The 16,610-nt window shown below is 47.2% G+C and overlaps 1 protein-coding gene across 4 annotated transcripts in view; it reads right to left on the reverse strand.

The window, feature by feature from the left end:
- RFX1 (regulatory factor X1) overlaps nucleotides 1–16,610 on the reverse strand; it is a 788,791-nt gene that overhangs the window by 546,476 nt on the left and 225,705 nt on the right. For all 4 annotated transcript variants that reach the window (XM_069230453.1, XM_069230451.1, XM_069230454.1 and 1 more), the window contains one exon: nucleotides 2,413–2,594. In XM_069230453.1, the coding sequence (XP_069086554.1) occupies nucleotides 2,413–2,594 (182 nt within the window). The remainder of the gene's footprint in view (nucleotides 1–2,412; nucleotides 2,595–16,610) is intronic.

Below are 16,610 nucleotides of genomic sequence, written 5' to 3' on the forward strand. Positions count from 1 at the left end.
CTTCTTGAGTGTGTGTCTCATTTATTGTCTCTGTGTTCAACAAATGCTTAACACTACCCTCTGATAAGCCTGAACTGCTCGCCCACACTACCACAAAGAGGGCATTTGGGATTATCAATTTAAACCCTGTAAACCATTAAGGGTTGACTGGCCTATCTGCCTGGTGTACTCCTACATTGGTGCGCTACATAGGCAGCCAGCTTTCTACACTTTCTAGCTGAAAGGTCACTCACCATCAAAGGACATGTCATCAGAGTGACCTGGACCTCTAATGAAAAGCCAGTTGACTACGTCCTGGCATCACAACATTGTGTGATGGCAGTGCCAATGGGCCAGGCTACAGTATCCACCGAATCAAAGCTGCACTTCAGAATGTTCTTTGAAGCATCCAAATCATCACTACCCAAATTAGAAAATGTTTTTTTCGTGTGGCACAGCAAGCTATCACCAGTTTGTCCAATTTCCAAAAAGACGTACACTTACCAGCCTTGAAAACGTGGCATTCACTGAACAAAGTTAAGACTGCCAGATGCACAAACCTTCCGGCCCTCTGCTTTGAATTCCTTACATTCATTGTCCAGCGCAGTTATCTGAAAGGGACTGGGATTCAGTTTGGAAGAGGAAGCCTGAACTTACCAATCTCTCTGCTGATGGATTTGAGGCTAAACATTTTGAGTCACCGGTAGCTGAACTAGGTGCATGGCAATTTGTCTTTGAACAGGTGCATCCAAAGAGGGCTTTTCCCAGGTGGCCAAGACTGGTTCCAGTAGTGCCTCATTACATTGTAGCAAGGACTCCATGACCAATCAAGTAGTTTGCAAAATTTCCAGCTAAGTGTTGGAATTTGGTTCCTCTTAGGGAAAGATCTGTTCCAGAGTTTCTGCATTTTTTATTACTGTGATATGATGATGATGATGTTTCCTCTGTCAGGACCCAAAACTGTTAAGGCATGTCCCCCTTCTTCACTGGAATTTTAAGTCAAGAAAAAGGACAGTATCAGTATAAGCAGCAGGGAGCAGATTATCAGTCCCTGTATCATCACAATCCATGTGCCCATAACCCTTACCAATCATGGACATGGTGTCCGAGTTAAAACTCTTCCATCTTGGGAATTGCTCTGGACTTTGTAAGAGATTGTTCCTCAAGGCAAGTTCTGACCTCATCTTGTGCCACCCAAATAAGTTCAGCCGTCTTTGCGGGCAGCACCAGTAAGGACTCTAGATAGATGACAGACTGGGGATGGAGTCATTGTTGACTTATTTCCAGGAATGAGGGCTGAAGCCTGTGAAGGAAGAGAGCAAGGAGGACTTGGGGTCAGAGCTGCATGAGTTGTCTAAGTTGAAGAAGCTCGTCCACCCTTGGTATATGACACAGAGGTTACCAGAGGTGCCCTAAAGGTACCCAACATGGCATGACTTGAGACTTTTACTTGAGGTCAGCAGATGGAGGAGGAAATTGTGGATGCAGCTTAGAGATCAGCTCTGAGGATGAAGACGAAACGGGTGTTGTGGAGTGGTGTTGTGACTCTGAGAATTCATTGAGTGGGATCACTTCCTTGAGCAAGAAAAGGATTGCAGCATCCTATTGAACTTATGTTTCTTATGTGGATAGTTCCCTCTCAGGAGAGCTGTAGGAGAAGGAGTATGGTTTGGCATCTTCCTGTGGGCCTTTGTCAAAAATATTCTGACCTCCCGCTCCCTGATGGCATTTGGATACATCAAGGGACATAAATTGCAGCTCATGGCATCAGGTAGACCCAACACATCACAAAGACATCTGCTTGCAGCACACAGGAAAGCGTTTGAACCCACAATCTTTCTGAGTAGACATTTTACCTAGTAACTATGGAAGCTCGGGAAAGTTTCATTGGTGAAGCACCAAGAGTGCTCTCAGCTGTGCCAGTGGGGTGCGCAAAAACAAAAACTAACAATAGCAGCAGACTGGCTCCACCTGTAAGCCAGTGACATAATACAAGGTGGTTTGTGTCATGGCTGAAGCCACATGCCATTTCACAGAACTGAAAAGCTGATTATGAGGAAAAGATTCTCCCAGCCTGTGTGACATTTGGGGAATATTCTTTAGGTGACACAAAGGAAGCATTTAAATAAGGATCATTATGAATGAATAATTAGTACAGGGCTCTGGAAGTGGCAACATATTCATAAGTTTTCGACATGCTGGTTGAAGCCCTATGGGTATCATTTGTGAGCACAGTCAGTTTCAGAATATGAGGAAAGGGTGCATGACTGTTGTGATGGAATGAAATATGTGAGTGTTATAGACGTTACACAGAGACAGAAGGAATTAATGAATTTCATTATTCAACATATAGAAGGGTATTCAGTCTCCTTTCTGCAACTTTGAATTCAATATCCCACCCCCATTCTTACAAGAATTCTGAAGAAGCCTTACCTGGTGCCCAATCGGCGAGTGCGCAAGCCCATAAAGACAGAGCGGATCAGCTTGCCAAAAGATGCAGCATTGACGGGCTCTATCTTCTGCTCTTGGCAATGTAACAGGTAATGGCAGTACAGGGTACTCCGGGGCAAGCTCACACCCTCAGCCGTCTCGTAGTTATCCAGCAGCCACTGCACCTAAGAAAGAAGAAGATGGGTCATCAAGCAGACAGTAGTTCTGGGCAGCCTTTAACCACTAACCATTGTAAAACAAGTACCTCTAATGCAACACACAGAACATTAAATCATGAGTAGGGCTGTCCTATCCAGGTGCATTTACACAAATGTACACACATTTCCTATGCTGGAGTAGATGAGCTAAGAAAGAAACATCAATACTGTAGAGGTGTAGGAGAGTGCCCCTTTTTGATCATGGCCACACCGACTTGTTGCCACTAGTACTGATGTTTTTCATCTGATGTGCACTGGGACCCTGCTAACCTGGCCATAGTGCTCTTTCCCTAAAAACACAGTAAAATGGTCTAATTGTCACACACTTGGCATGCACTTTGGCACCCCTGTAAGTTCCTAGTAGGTGGTACCCCTGGAACCTAGGACATGGGTATCAAAGAAGATCCATGAGGGCTGCAGCATGTATTTTACCACCCTAAGAGACCCCCATACAAACTGCATGCAACCTGCCATTGCAGACTGCGTGCCATGGTGCAAACCAGGAGTGAAAGCATGATATGGCACACTCACTGAGTGCCATGCCAAATTACTACATAGAATATATGAGTCACCCCTACAGCAAACCTGGAAGCCCTAAGGCAGGGTGCAACATTTTTTATGTGAGGAGACATCTGTAGGAGCAGATATGCCCCTGTGATTTGTAGTTCCATTACTAGATATTACAAGTGAACAGGGAAGACATTTTAAAGTATGTACCGGGCACTGGCTGATACCAAATACCATAGATTTCAGTGAAGCTATTATGTAGCTGTGTTGCGTCGCGGCGCGAGCCGACCATTCGGCTCGGGCCGCGGCACGGAGACACGCCGCGCCCAGAGTCTATTGTGCAGCATACGAGGCCCCAAATTGGGCATGGGGCCTAGTTTCTTTATAGCACGGCACGCATTCGGGCGTGTCTAACCTCCCCACTCACCTGCTATTGTTGTTCCTTCTTTACTATCGCCCTCATTTGTGCCTCCCTTTATGTTTTTCCTTCTTTCCCATTATTCCCCTCCCTTCCCAGCATGCCCTGGTTCCCTACTCTCTATGGCTCCTTGTCCATTACTTTCTATGTGTTTTTCCCTATCTAATAGGGTGTCCTTGCACTTCCTGTTTTTGGGTATTTAAGGGCTGTGATTCTTTCCCTCCTTGCGCTGCAACACTTACTGTTTGGATGGTGTCTTCGCTCCTTCTTCCTTGTGTCAGATTCTGGTTCAAGTCTGTTCCAGTGTTTTTCCTGTTCTTTTTTGACCTCATATTTACTATTTGATTTTTGCTCCTGTTTCAGGACATTTCCTTTTGGAGGTTTTTTCCCCTTTTTAGTGTTTTTTTCCCTCGGGCACTACTTCGGAAGGACATGGCCTGCCCTTGGCGTTCCTATCGCCTGCAGCACCGTGGCTACAAGAAAGAGTCGCCCCTACCTGGGCCAAGGCCGAACATTTAGAAACAAGAACCTCGCCCCTCGTTCAGCGAACTCCAGGTTCAAGCAGCGCGTAAGTCGTGACAAGCTGGGTATCTCATAATCAACGCTTCATCTCAGAAAGTCTACACGGATGCAGTATCAGATTTAATGTGATACACCCAGAGGGCATCTTAGAGGTACCCCCCCCGAAAACCTACTAGTCCTCTAGTGTGCTAGCTGACTTTTGTCAACCAGCCTGCCACCGCAGATGAGTTTCTGACCCCTTGGAGGTGAAAGCCATGCTTTCCGAGGGCAGAAACAATGCCTGCTTCGGAGGAAGGAGTTATCACCTCCTCCAGCCGGATGACTAGTGAATCTGCATACCAATATCAGGAGTTTCAAAGCCCGTGCCACCTTTGATAAGCGACCCCTCTTTCCTCCAGAACTTGGAAATGCACCCCTGCCTTGAGGTCTATTTGGCACCAGGTCAGGTGGGAAAGTAGCTATGCAAGTAGGCATGTTGTACTACCAGGCTAGTCACACCCTTAAGGTGAGCTACCTGATGTGCTCCATGAAAGAAGGGTTCCACCATCTTGTTTTTGGTGGAATTGGAAACCCTGGGACAGGGTTATGCTCACTCCACACAGGAAGTGGTCATATGGGGGAGTAGTCACCCTAGGGGTAAGTAGCCCATTAGCCACTACCCTACACTTCCCTTAATGCCCCTAAATTCAGTACTTAGGGTGCCCCCTGACACCAGGAACTCAGATTCGACTGACCAAAGAGGAAGAAGGACAAAGAGGAGCCAACCAAAGCGAGATCTGTGGACTGGCTGTGGACTTTGGCGCCAAACCTTGCCTACCTACTTCTGTCCTGACAATCGCAAAGACCCAATTCGTCCTGCAGCAATGCATCCTCCAAAAGCCTCGGAGGGCCACCAGCACTTCGCCAAGGTCAGCATCTCCTTTGGGGTGGAGAAGCCACTTCCCACAGCAGCCTACAGGCACCAACATAGACTGTCCGGTACCCTGTTTTGCAGACCATTGGGCACACTGAGGAAGCAACTCGCTAGGAAGAGGATCCCAAGTGTCCAGGAGTGCAGCTCTATCGACCCATCCAGTCTTAAAGGTGCTACCCAAAGCCTCCCTGCACCAATACCTGGGGTACCACCGCCAGTTGCAAGCACCATGGCTTGTTTGTGTTCAGTCTGAACATCACTGTTGCCAACATTTATCTGCACATCGAGGGACTTCAACAGAGGCCAGCTCTATGCCAGAAGTCATCTTGCGGTTTTTTCCCCCCTCTTCTTCCGGTACCACCGAGAACCGTGAGAGCCTCCATCACCAGGCAGCCACCAGTCAGCATCTCTACACCCAAGCCCCACAGCCCAGGTACATGTATTCTGCCGGTGTCTCCTTGGTTTAGGGCTCACCACGAGTTGAGCCCTACATTGGGTTCCCTCGAACTTGTCTTCAAGTCCCCACCCTTATAGAACCTGTTGCTTGACAGGTCCCTTTAAACTTTTGACAGATCAACCGTATAACGCTTGAAGCTACCTATGCGAACAGCACCTCTGCACCTGGGCTCCCAAGGAGCAGGTGCCCTGAACTGCTGGTGGTTTCTTGGAACCTTGAACCTAAGCACCTTAAACCCCAAAGGAGACCTACTACAACCGTTTGCAAGTATCCCTATGCAATGAATGGTTGTCCCATAGGATAACATTACTGTGTTCGAGGTTCATGCCTCAAATCTGTAACTGTACAAATCTAAAAGCGTCTAAAGTACTTACTTGATCCTGAGGATCTGCTGTCTAAAATATATATAAACTATTGTATTATTTTTCTAAATTGGTCTTGGATGTCTTTATTGGGTGTTGTCTCACTTAATGACTCTGTGTGTGCATCAAGTGCCTAATACTCCCCATTGATAAGCCTAAGGCTGCTTGACCACATTACCACAAAAAGAGCCCCTTGGGATTGTTAAAGCAAGCTCCTGTTCACTGATTAGAAATACCTGGACTCTCTGCAGAGTATACCTCATTTTGGTATACCAGATAGAGAGCCAGCTGCCTACAAAAGGCTAACAAGACAGGGCAAATATTAAGGATAGAAGAGAGAATTCCCACTGGGGAAAGGTCTCACTGCAAAAGCACTGGTAATTTGTTATAAGGTGGTAGTGGTGAACTGTGAAAAAAATTGTCATAGAAGATTGAACAAAAGTTACTTTCTACAAACTCGTATAGTTCCTCAGTTTGGTCAGTAGATTTTATGTAGTGCTGTCTGCATCACTCAGCACAGTAACATGTGTCAGTCACCTTATAATGCAAGAAGCTAATTTCTAGAAGGCAGTGAGTGGCAGGATTCAACCAAACTCATCATTCTATCGAGATGCTGGCTTCACAGTCTTCCTTTTCCCTTGCTACAAGTAAAAGTGTATTGTGGGCACATCTGAATTGAGTTTAGTATGTGGGTCTTATGATCCATAAACCCCTCCGTTCCCTACTGTGAGAAAAAAACAAAGCACTAATTATGGTTATCCAATACAAAAGCACAAAGTCCATATGATGGCAAACCAAAACTCATTTTGAGCACAGCTTGGATGAACTGGAACACTGCTATGAAGCTTCCATGCACCTCAATGCCCTTACAGAAGATGATAGGTGCAGCACGTATCACTACACAATGGATGAGTGGAACCTTTTTTGTAAGAAGCTGTTGCTGCAGCCTTTGTCCTTCGCTTATGTTTGGCTACCTGCCAGCATAGCAAGGTTTTGCCAATTTCTAGAATGCAGTTTATAAGTTTATGGCCACAAGGGTGAATGTGTTCCAAGGGAAATACCTTCATGAACTGTAGAACAGATTTAAAGGCTGCCTCTTAAGTTCTTATCCCAATAGAAGGAATAGTTTCTTACATGTAACTCCAGTTCTCTCGTAGGGGAATTTCCATGACAGTCATAAGCACTTAATAGTGCCTCCCATGCGGGGAACCCAGAGCACTTATTCATAATATATCCTCCTAAGTGGAGATGTTTGCCTTTCTTCAGGAAGGCCTGCAGATTCACTTAAGAGAGAATATTATTATGCAGCTGTAGGAAAATGCCTCTCATGGCATGGTTACCCCCTAACATTTTGCCTTTTTGTTGATGCTAGTTTTGATTGAAAGTGTGCTGGGATCCTGCTAACCAGGCCCCAGCACCAGTGTTCTTTCCCTAAACTGTACCTTGGTTCCCACAATTGGCACAGAGGTAAGTCCCTTGTAACTGGTACCCCTGGTACCAAGGGACCTGTATCCAGGAAAGGTCTCTAAGGGCTGCAGCATGTATTATGCCACCCTGTGGAACCCTCACTCAGCACATGCACACTGCTTCACAGCTTGTGTGTGCTGGTAGGGAGAAAATGACTAAGTCGACATGGCACTCCCCTCAGATTGTCATGCCCTCAACCCACTGCCTGTGGCATACGTAAATCACCCCTCTAGCAGGCCTTACAGCCCTAAGGCAGGGTGCACTATACTACAGATGAGGGCATAGTTGCATGAGCACTATGCCCCTAAAGTGTCTAAGCCAAATCTTAGACATTGTAAGTGCAGGGTATCCATAAAGAATATATGGTCTGGGAGTTTGTCAAACACGAACTCCACAGTTCCATAATGGCTACACTGAAATCTGGAAAGTCTGGTATCAAACTTCTCAGCACAATAAATTCACACTGATGCCAGTGTGGGATTTACTGAAAAATGCACACAGAGGGCATCTTAGAGATGCCCCATGTATACTAGTCCAAACACCAGTGTTAGGCTGATCAGTTCCTGCCAGCCTGCCACAACCAGATGGGTTTCTGGCCACATGGGGGTCACTCTGTGGCCAGTTACAAAGCCTGCACTGGGTGGAGGTGCTTCTCACGTCCCCCTGCAGGAACTGTAACACCTGGCGGTGAGCCACAAAGGCTTGTGCCCGTTCTTACAGCTCCCCAGGGCATCCCAGCTAGTGGAGATGCCCGCCCCTCCGGACACAGCCCCCACGTTTGGAGGCAAGTCCAGAGGAGATAATGAGAAAAACAAGGAGGAATCACCCACCAGTCCAGACACCTCCCAGAGGACGCAGTCTACTTACCTGCTTGCAGACTGGAACCGGAGCACCCCTGTTCTCCATAGGCACCTATGTTATTTGGGCCCTCCTTTGACCTCTGCACCTAACCGGCCCTGTGTTGCTGGTGCAGTGGCTTTGGGGTTGCCTTGAACCCCCAATGGTGGGCGTCCTATGCCCAGGAGACTGAACTTGTAAGTGCTTTACTTACCTGAGAAACTAACCAATACTTACCTCCCCCAGGAACTGTTGATTTTTGCATTGTCCACTTTGAAAATAGCTTACTGCCATTTTTGCCAAAACTGTATATTACTGTTTTAAATCAAAGTTCTATACTTACCTGTGTGAAGTACCTTATAATTTATGTACTTACCTAAAATGTGAATTTTGTGGTTCTAAAATAAATTAAGAAAAGAATATTGTTCTAGATAAAAACCTATTGGCCTGGAGTTAAATCTCTGAGTGTGTGTTCTCATTTATTGCCTGTGTATGTACAACAAATGCTTAACACTACTCTCTGATAAGCCTACTGCTCGACCACACTACCACAAAATAGAGCATTAGTATTATCTAATGTTGCCACTATCAACCTCTAAGAGGAACCCTTGGACTCTGTGCACACTATCTCTCACTTTGAGATAGTATATACAGAGCCAATTTCCTACAGCAGCCTATAGGGATAGGCTACAATGGCCTCATGTCTTCATCATTAGTTCAGAAATGAGCCAAGAGATTACATCTATATAGAATTTGATGTTGTTTTAGTAAAAACAGCATAATTGGCTTTCACAAACCTTTTTTGGAGTAACAGAGATGAAGCAACCTAGGACAAAGGCTGCCATTATGTGGGTGAAAATAGAGCCTTGTGTCTTTAAGAACCCAGAGACCACCAGTATCCCATCATGCTGAGCAGGTGACAGTTGCTTCAGTTCTTTTTTAAGGTGATATGTGTGTGATGACACTTTTAGAGTATTGATGAACTTTGTCTGGTCCACCTGGGAGGAAGGAGGGTTGCTTATTACTATAATGGAAATTTCCCTACAAAACAACTGGAGTTACTGGTAAGAAAGCATTCCTACTCTCGTAGGGGATTTCCATTTATAGTCATAAGCACTGAATAGAGTAGCAAGCCCATCCTTGCCTGAGGCGGTCGAGAGGACATGAAACAATGCCCTTTCAAGCAAAGAGATTCCTAAGGGAGGCCTGTCCTACTTGCGCATCTGCTATGGCATCTGAGTCCAAGCAGTAGTGCTTGGTGAATGTGTGGACAGATCTCCAGATGGCTGCTTTGCAAATCTCTGGGATAGGGATATTTTTTAATAAAGCAGCTGTAGCTGTTTTACCCCTGGTGGAGTGTGCTTTAGGCTTAGCTGATAGTGTTTTATTAGCCTTTTGATAATATAAGAGGATGAAAGGAAGAATCCAATAGGAGATGGACTATTTAGAAGAGGCCAGACCTGTACGGACCGGACCATATTTGATAAACAGCTGGTTTGATCTATGAATCTCGTGCCTTGTTTAGGTACATCCAGGGAATGAAGAGATTTCGTCTGATTAACATGAACATCGGAAATAATCTTGGGAAGAAATTTCGGATGAGTTCTCATAACCACTTTGTTGGAGTGGAAGTTTGTATATGGTTCGTGAGAACAGAGCGCATGGACTTTGCTGACCCTGCTAGCTGATGCTATTGCTACAAGGAAAGCTGTTTTCCAGGAGAGGTGTTGCAGGGATGCTTTGTGAAAAGGTTCAAAAGGATCATACATGACACAAGAAAGTACAATATTAAGCTCCCAGGGAGGTGAGGCACGCCTAATAGGTGGAAAAACTTTTTTCAAACCTTCTAGAAAATCCTTGATAACTGGGATTTTGAAACAAACCGATTTGTGAAGGTCATTTTCTGTAGAGAGTAAGGGCTGCCAGGTGAACCTTTATAGAGGAATACTGGAAGACAGATTTTGCCAGATGGAGCAAGTATGGCAGTATGACATCCTCCTGGCAAGATGTGGTGTCCACGTTCTTGGACTAACACCAAAGGCAGACTCTTTTCCACTTGAAGGCATATGTGGAACGGGTGGAAGGTCGCTTAGCCTCTTTGAGGATGTCCATGCATTCCTTCGGCGAATTCAAGTGTCCATACTGTATTATCTCAGGAGCCAGACCATCAAATTCAAGGAGGAGAGACTGGGGTGTAGTATATGTCCTTGGAACTTCGCCAGGATGTCTGTCCTGCATAGCAGCCTAAGATGTGGACAGATGGACCGGTGAAGGAAGTCCGTGAACCACCATTGACGTGGCCACTCTGGAGCTATTAGAATCATCTTGGCTCTCGAGTAAGACAGCTTGATGAGAACTGCTGGTATTAGGGGAAATCGATGGAAAAGGGTAAAGAAATTTGCTGGACTAGTTGATTCATGGGCTTTTCCCCAGTGTCCCTGGTTGGTAATACCTCGAGGCAGAGATTTGGCATTTTTTGCTTTCTGCAGTGGCGAACAGGTTGAAGGAAGGTGTGCCCCACAGATGAAATAAGTCATGAATGACATAGTTGTACAAAATCCACTTCTGCTTTTCTTGCAGAACCCAGCTGAGAGAGCCTGTACGAGCATTCTGTGTAGGAAAGTCACTCTTTTTGGCATGGTTACCCCCACTTTTTGCCTGTGTATCATTGTGCTTAGACTTTTTTCACTAGGATCCTGCTAACCAGGACCCCAGTGTTATTGCTCTCCGCTCTAACTTTGGTTGCTTTGGTACCCTTTGCACCCCACAACTGGCATAATGTTGTACCCCTGTAAATACCTAGTATATGGTACTTATGTACCCAGGGCATTGGTACACCAAGGGCCCCCCTTGTGCTGCAGCATGTATTATGTCACCCATGGGAGCCCATGCAAACTGTGTCTGCAGGCCTCCCATTGCAGCCTGCATAAAAAGGTGCAGGCACCCGTTCCCTGCTGGTCACTACACCAGGTCACTGTAAGTCACCCCTATGAAAGGTGCTTTCAGCCCAAAAGGCAGGGTGCAGGTTGCTGTGTGCAAAGGCAACGCTGCATGAGCAGAGGTGCCCCTACAAACACCAGTTGCCATTTTACCCGTGTACTGGCCACAAGGTCACTCACTACCTGTGGTCCAGCTCTATAATGGTAACTCCGAACCTAGACCTGTTTGGTATCAAACATGTCGGAATAATACCCCAATACTAATGCCAGTATTGGTGGCATGATTCCATGCACTCTGGGGGCTCTTTAGAAGACCTACCAGTATTGCTCCTACCAGACTTCCACGGTTTTGTGGGCAGCCCATGCTGCTGCAGACCCTTAGAGAGGTTTATGCCCTTCTGCTGCTTGACCAGCTCAAGCAAGGGAAGGCAGAAAAAAGGATTTCCTGTGGGAGAGGGGATGCACCACCCTCTCCCTTGGAAATAGGTGTTGCAAGGCTGGGGAAGGGTAGCATCCTCACGCCACCGGCTTGTTTTGAAGGGCACATTTGGTGCCCTCCTTGCATAAACCAGTTTGCACCAGTCCAGGGACCCCCGGTCCCTGCTGTGGTGCGAAAGCACACAAGGAAAAGTGGAGCAACCACTCCCCTGTCGATCACCACCCCAGGGGGTGGTGCTCAGAGCTCCTCCAAGTGGCCGATTTTTTCTGCCATCTTGAAAACAAGATCGGCGGAGGCCCCTGGGAGCATCTGGTTCGTAAGGTCAGACAGGTGACATCACAGCCCTCTCCCGATAGGTGGTCACCTTGCTAGGTGACCAATCCCCCTTCCAGGGATATTTAGGGTCTCCCTCTTGAGTTGGTCCTGAGATTCGATGTGCAAGATTCCGGCAGGACTCCTCTGCATCCTTTATTTCATCTTCTGGCCACTGGAATGGCAACTGGACTCTTCAGGAACCGACAATTTGCAACTTCAGCGATGACTCCGCTTTGCAACTTTGTTTATCCGGCAATTGCAACATTTCCCTGGCTACGCATCCTCGGAGGTCGACAAGTCTCCAGCCTGCACCAAGAAGTAAGAAGGAATCTCCCTTGGAGTGAAGGAGTCACTCCCCTGCATCTTCAGGCACCAACTGCAACGACGACCGGCTGAGTGGACCTATTCTCCTCCCAAACCACATGGATCTTGCATCACAGGTGATGGTCTGTAGTGGGAGACAGTAAGTCCTTGCCTCTTCTTGCAGTAACCCTGTGCACAGATACTCTTGCAGCTACTAAGGCTTGTTTGCTCCTGCTCCAAGGGATCTTCAGGCTCATGTAGCGCCGGTCCCTAGCACTTCTTCCTGCCAAGCACAGTCTCCTCTCTGCTGCTCCAGCGACATGGGACTCCTCTTCAGCTGTGCTGAGTGGGCCTCACTGCAACTTGCTGTCAGTGGGTTGTCTGTGGCGGCTGCCTTCTCTTCTGGTGACTCTCCTGACTGCGAAGGGTCACCCCGGACTACCTTCCTTGGGTTCAGTCCCCTGGGCCAAGGCTTGTTGGTGGTTCTTCAACACCACTGACCCACTGCAACCCTAAAGCCGACATGGGACATTAACTGCACCGCTTCAGGAACTCCTCTTCATCTTCAGCACTGCACAGCTGTCTTCTTCGTCCCCAGTTGACCTGGTCCTGCATCCACAGAAGGGTGGGTAGTGGCTTCATCACAAACTGGACTTGGTCCCATTCCTTTGCAGGTCCTCTTCTGCCAGAATCCACCTTTGGGTTCTTCCAGTCTTGCTTGAGTCTTGCACAATCCTTTTCCTAAGTCCTCCTGTTGGTTTTGGGGAAAACCAGGTACTTGTCTCTGCTCTCCTGCTCTCCTGGTCGCTGGGGGTCACTCTGGTACTCACCTCTTGGGGTCCCTTGTTCCTCCAGCTCCCCCCTAATGATTCCACATGCTTCAGTGAGGAACTGTATTTCGCATTTCACTTATTTAGTATATGGTTTGGCCCTCCCCTAAAGCCTACACTATTTTTCTAATCATTTAGTATATGGTTTTGCCATCCCCTAGAGTCTACACTATTTTCTAATACTTTTGCCAATGCTTGCTGTAACCTGTTGCCTTTGAGGAACCTCCCAGTAGGCTAAGAGGAGGCAAGGTAACAGGACGTCCCGTCTCCTTTTGAGTTTTTATGAGAGTCCCGTTATCATGCCTTTGAGAGTTTTGTTGAACCTTTCAACTAACCCATTTGTTTAAGACAATTCCCAGGAGGGCCTTGGCCACTGCAGGGCTGTAGTGGTCCTAAGAGGAATGGCCTCTGGATACCTGGTGGGATGGTCCACCACTACCAGTATGAATCTGTTTCCAGAGGCTATTAGAGCATCCAGGGGGGCTACCATATCTACCTCAACCCTCTCAAAGGGTATCCTAAGCACTAGTAGTGGAATTAAGAGGGCCTTTGGTGTGCCACCTGTTTTACCATTGGCTTACATGTGACACAGGAGTGACAAAACTCCTTGGTGTCTTTAGACATATGGGGCCAGTGAAAGTGAGGGACAAGCATGTCCCAAGTCTTGCTTTTACCCCAGGTGGCCTGCAAGAGAAATGTCATGTGCTAGAGTTAACAGGAACTCCCTAAACTTCAAATGGATGACCAGTCTTTAGGGTCCCCTTGTTGTGCATAAAGGAGGCTGTTGTCCCAGTATACCCTATGGATACCACTGACATCCCCTGCCTCTTGTGCTGCAGCTTGCTGCCTTAGGAGCTCCAGTGCGGGACAGGTTTGCTGTTTCAGAATGAGTTCCTCCATGGTGGCCCCCTACACCCAAGAGCTCAGCTGTGTCAGCTTTGAGCTACTCAGGTGTAGGTTCCACCCAAGGAGGTGATTCCTCTCCTTCAGGAGAGGACTCTTCACTAGAGGCTTGAGCAGGGTGTAACTTTTTACCCTGCCTGCTTTTCTTATTAGGGGCTTCTTGGGCCATTGTTCCAGGCTCTAGGGCTTCCTGTTCCTTTTGTTTTTAGCCTGTGCTCTGATCAGTGCAGAAATATGCCCAGGGATGCCCATCGTTGCTGCATGGGCCTCCAACTCCACTTCAGGCCAAGCTCAAGTCTCCATGTCATTACCTAGCAGACACTCTACAGGTATATCAGAGAACACTACAACCTTTTTAGGGCCAGTAAACACCCCCAGCTAAAGTCAATAACTGCCATGGGGTGGCACAAAGTGTTATTGTGAGCATCAGTCACTTGGTATGTGGGACCAAGAAGGTGTTGTTCAGGTGACACCAGTTTCTCAGTCACCATAGTGTCACTGGACCTGCATCCCTGTAAGCCTCAGCCTCAACACCATTTATTAAGGGATGCTGTCTGTACTTACCCATCTTAAGGGGACAGGCAGCTAGGGTGGCAAGGTCAATGCCACCATCAGAGACCAACACAGTCTTGGTGGTCTCCATTACTAGCCCAGAGCCCACTATAGTCCCCAAGGTGATACCAGCTACACTTTTGGACTGACTACTATTACTACCACTACTGTTGTTATTACTAGGGGAACCAGGGGTAGGAGTGGTAGTAGTAGTGGCAGGGGGTATGGTGCTCTTTTTAGGACAGGTACTGTTACCTGCCCTATGACCTTGTTTTCTACAGATGTAGCACCAAGGTTTCTTAAAGGAAGAGGACTTCGACCTACCACCAGAAGAGTTTTGTGGGCCTGATCAAGACTCTTTCATTTGGTTTGTCCCCACCCTTGTCCTGATGCTTACCTGCTTCCTTTTTCTTGTGGTCACACCCAGTGTGTGATTTTCTACTCACCCTGGCGTGGACCCAATTGTCTGCCTTCTTTCCCAATTCTTGGGGAGAGGTCAGATCAGAGTCTACCAGGTATTAATGCAGCTGATCAGAAATGCAGTTATTCAAATGTGCTCTCCCAGAATCAGATTATACAAGCCCTGGTAGTCACTTACTTTGCTCCCAGGCAAACAGCCTTCCAGAGCTTTAACTGAGCAGTCCATAAAATCTATCCATTCCTGGGAGGACTCCTTTTTGGTCTCCATGAACTTAAACCTATATTGTTGAGTGGTTAGCCCAAATCCATCTAATAGTGCATTTTTGAGTGCTGTATAATCATCTGCATCTTCTTCTTCAAAGTGAGGAGTTTATCTCTACCTTGGTCAGAGAAGGAGAGACACAAGATTGCTGCCCACTGTCTTTGGGGGACCCTCTGTACTTTACAGGACCTCGCCAAAGCAATGAACCATATATGATTATCATCTCCCACCTTGTAAGGTGGAACTATCTTGCTCAGGTTCCTCCCTGACCCTGGTGTCCCTAGAGCTAAGATTGCTGCTACCATTGGGAGCTAACCCCAAATCCTGTCTCTCTCTCTTCACTGCTAAGGCCTCCCTATCTACAGCTAGCTGCTGCAACCTCAGATCGGCCTCTTCCAATCTCAGCTTCCTAAGTTCCATATCTAAGGAATCATCCCCTGAGTTGGAGCAGTGGCCCCCCTCAGGTACTGAGGAGACAAGGGCGTCGACAGAGGAGGACCTACCACTCCTCTTTGGGACTCTCTGAACCAACGTTCTAAAGTGGGCCTGCTGGAGTGACCCTTCTTTTCCCTACCTTCAGTGCTCCTAACAGCACTGTGGTGTTCCCCAGGTACCTCCTAACCTTACTCAGTGTAGGCTTAATCTACCCTATCTAAGACTGAAGGGTCAGTCTCTACTTCATCCTCCCTCTGGCTGCCTGAGTCTTCCTGGTCAACCTGGAGTAGTAACCCCAGAAGTAGACTTCTGTTGGGATTTCTCCTTGTCTTCAGCTTTCTGGAAGCACACATGTCCCTCAACTCACGGAAAGTGCAGTTCCAGTAGACCTTAGCTGTGTGATCCACGGAAGACATCTTGCTAGAGCGGTGTGGGTGCACCTGACTACTCCAACAACTAGGCTCCCTAGAAAAGATTGAAGGAAGGGCTATGCTAGACCCCCAACTTACCCAAACTAGGAGACTAGAGATCCTGATCACTAGGTGGAGTGTGTACCTAACAACTAGTAATGGTCTTTCATGTGGAAAGTGATTAGTGACAAAAGTGGTAAGGCAATTGCAAATGTCTTATCCCACCGCTGCACCACCTATGTAGGAAGTTGGCCTGGTGTGTGTTGGACACCTATGGTGTTTCCACCTTATACCAGGTCCAGGCAACCCCTATTAGTTAGTAAACAGTGTCTATTACAGTAACTGAACTAGATTACCTATAGGCAGATCCCCAACTGGAGGTAAGTATACACTATACATACACGGTAAGTAGTAGGAATTAGCATAGAAAAACAATAAGAAAATAGCAGGAAGTAATAGCAGGAAATAGCTAGGGTTCTATTGGGAGGCCAAACCATATACTAAAATAGTGAAATGCGAAGTCCGGTCCCCCACCCCAGGATGTGGAGTAGTTAGAAGGGAGCTGGGAGAACTTGGAACCCCCGGAGGTGAGCACCTAGATGATCTCCAGCGACCAGGAGAGCAGAGGTAAGTTACCTGGTCTTCCATAGACTAACAAGGGGACTTCGAAACCGAAGTTTGCAAGAACCGGA

This window comes from Pleurodeles waltl, chromosome 4_2, assembly GCF_031143425.1.
Source record: "Pleurodeles waltl isolate 20211129_DDA chromosome 4_2, aPleWal1.hap1.20221129, whole genome shotgun sequence".
NCBI classification, from domain to species: Eukaryota; Metazoa; Chordata; class Amphibia; order Caudata; family Salamandridae; genus Pleurodeles; species Pleurodeles waltl.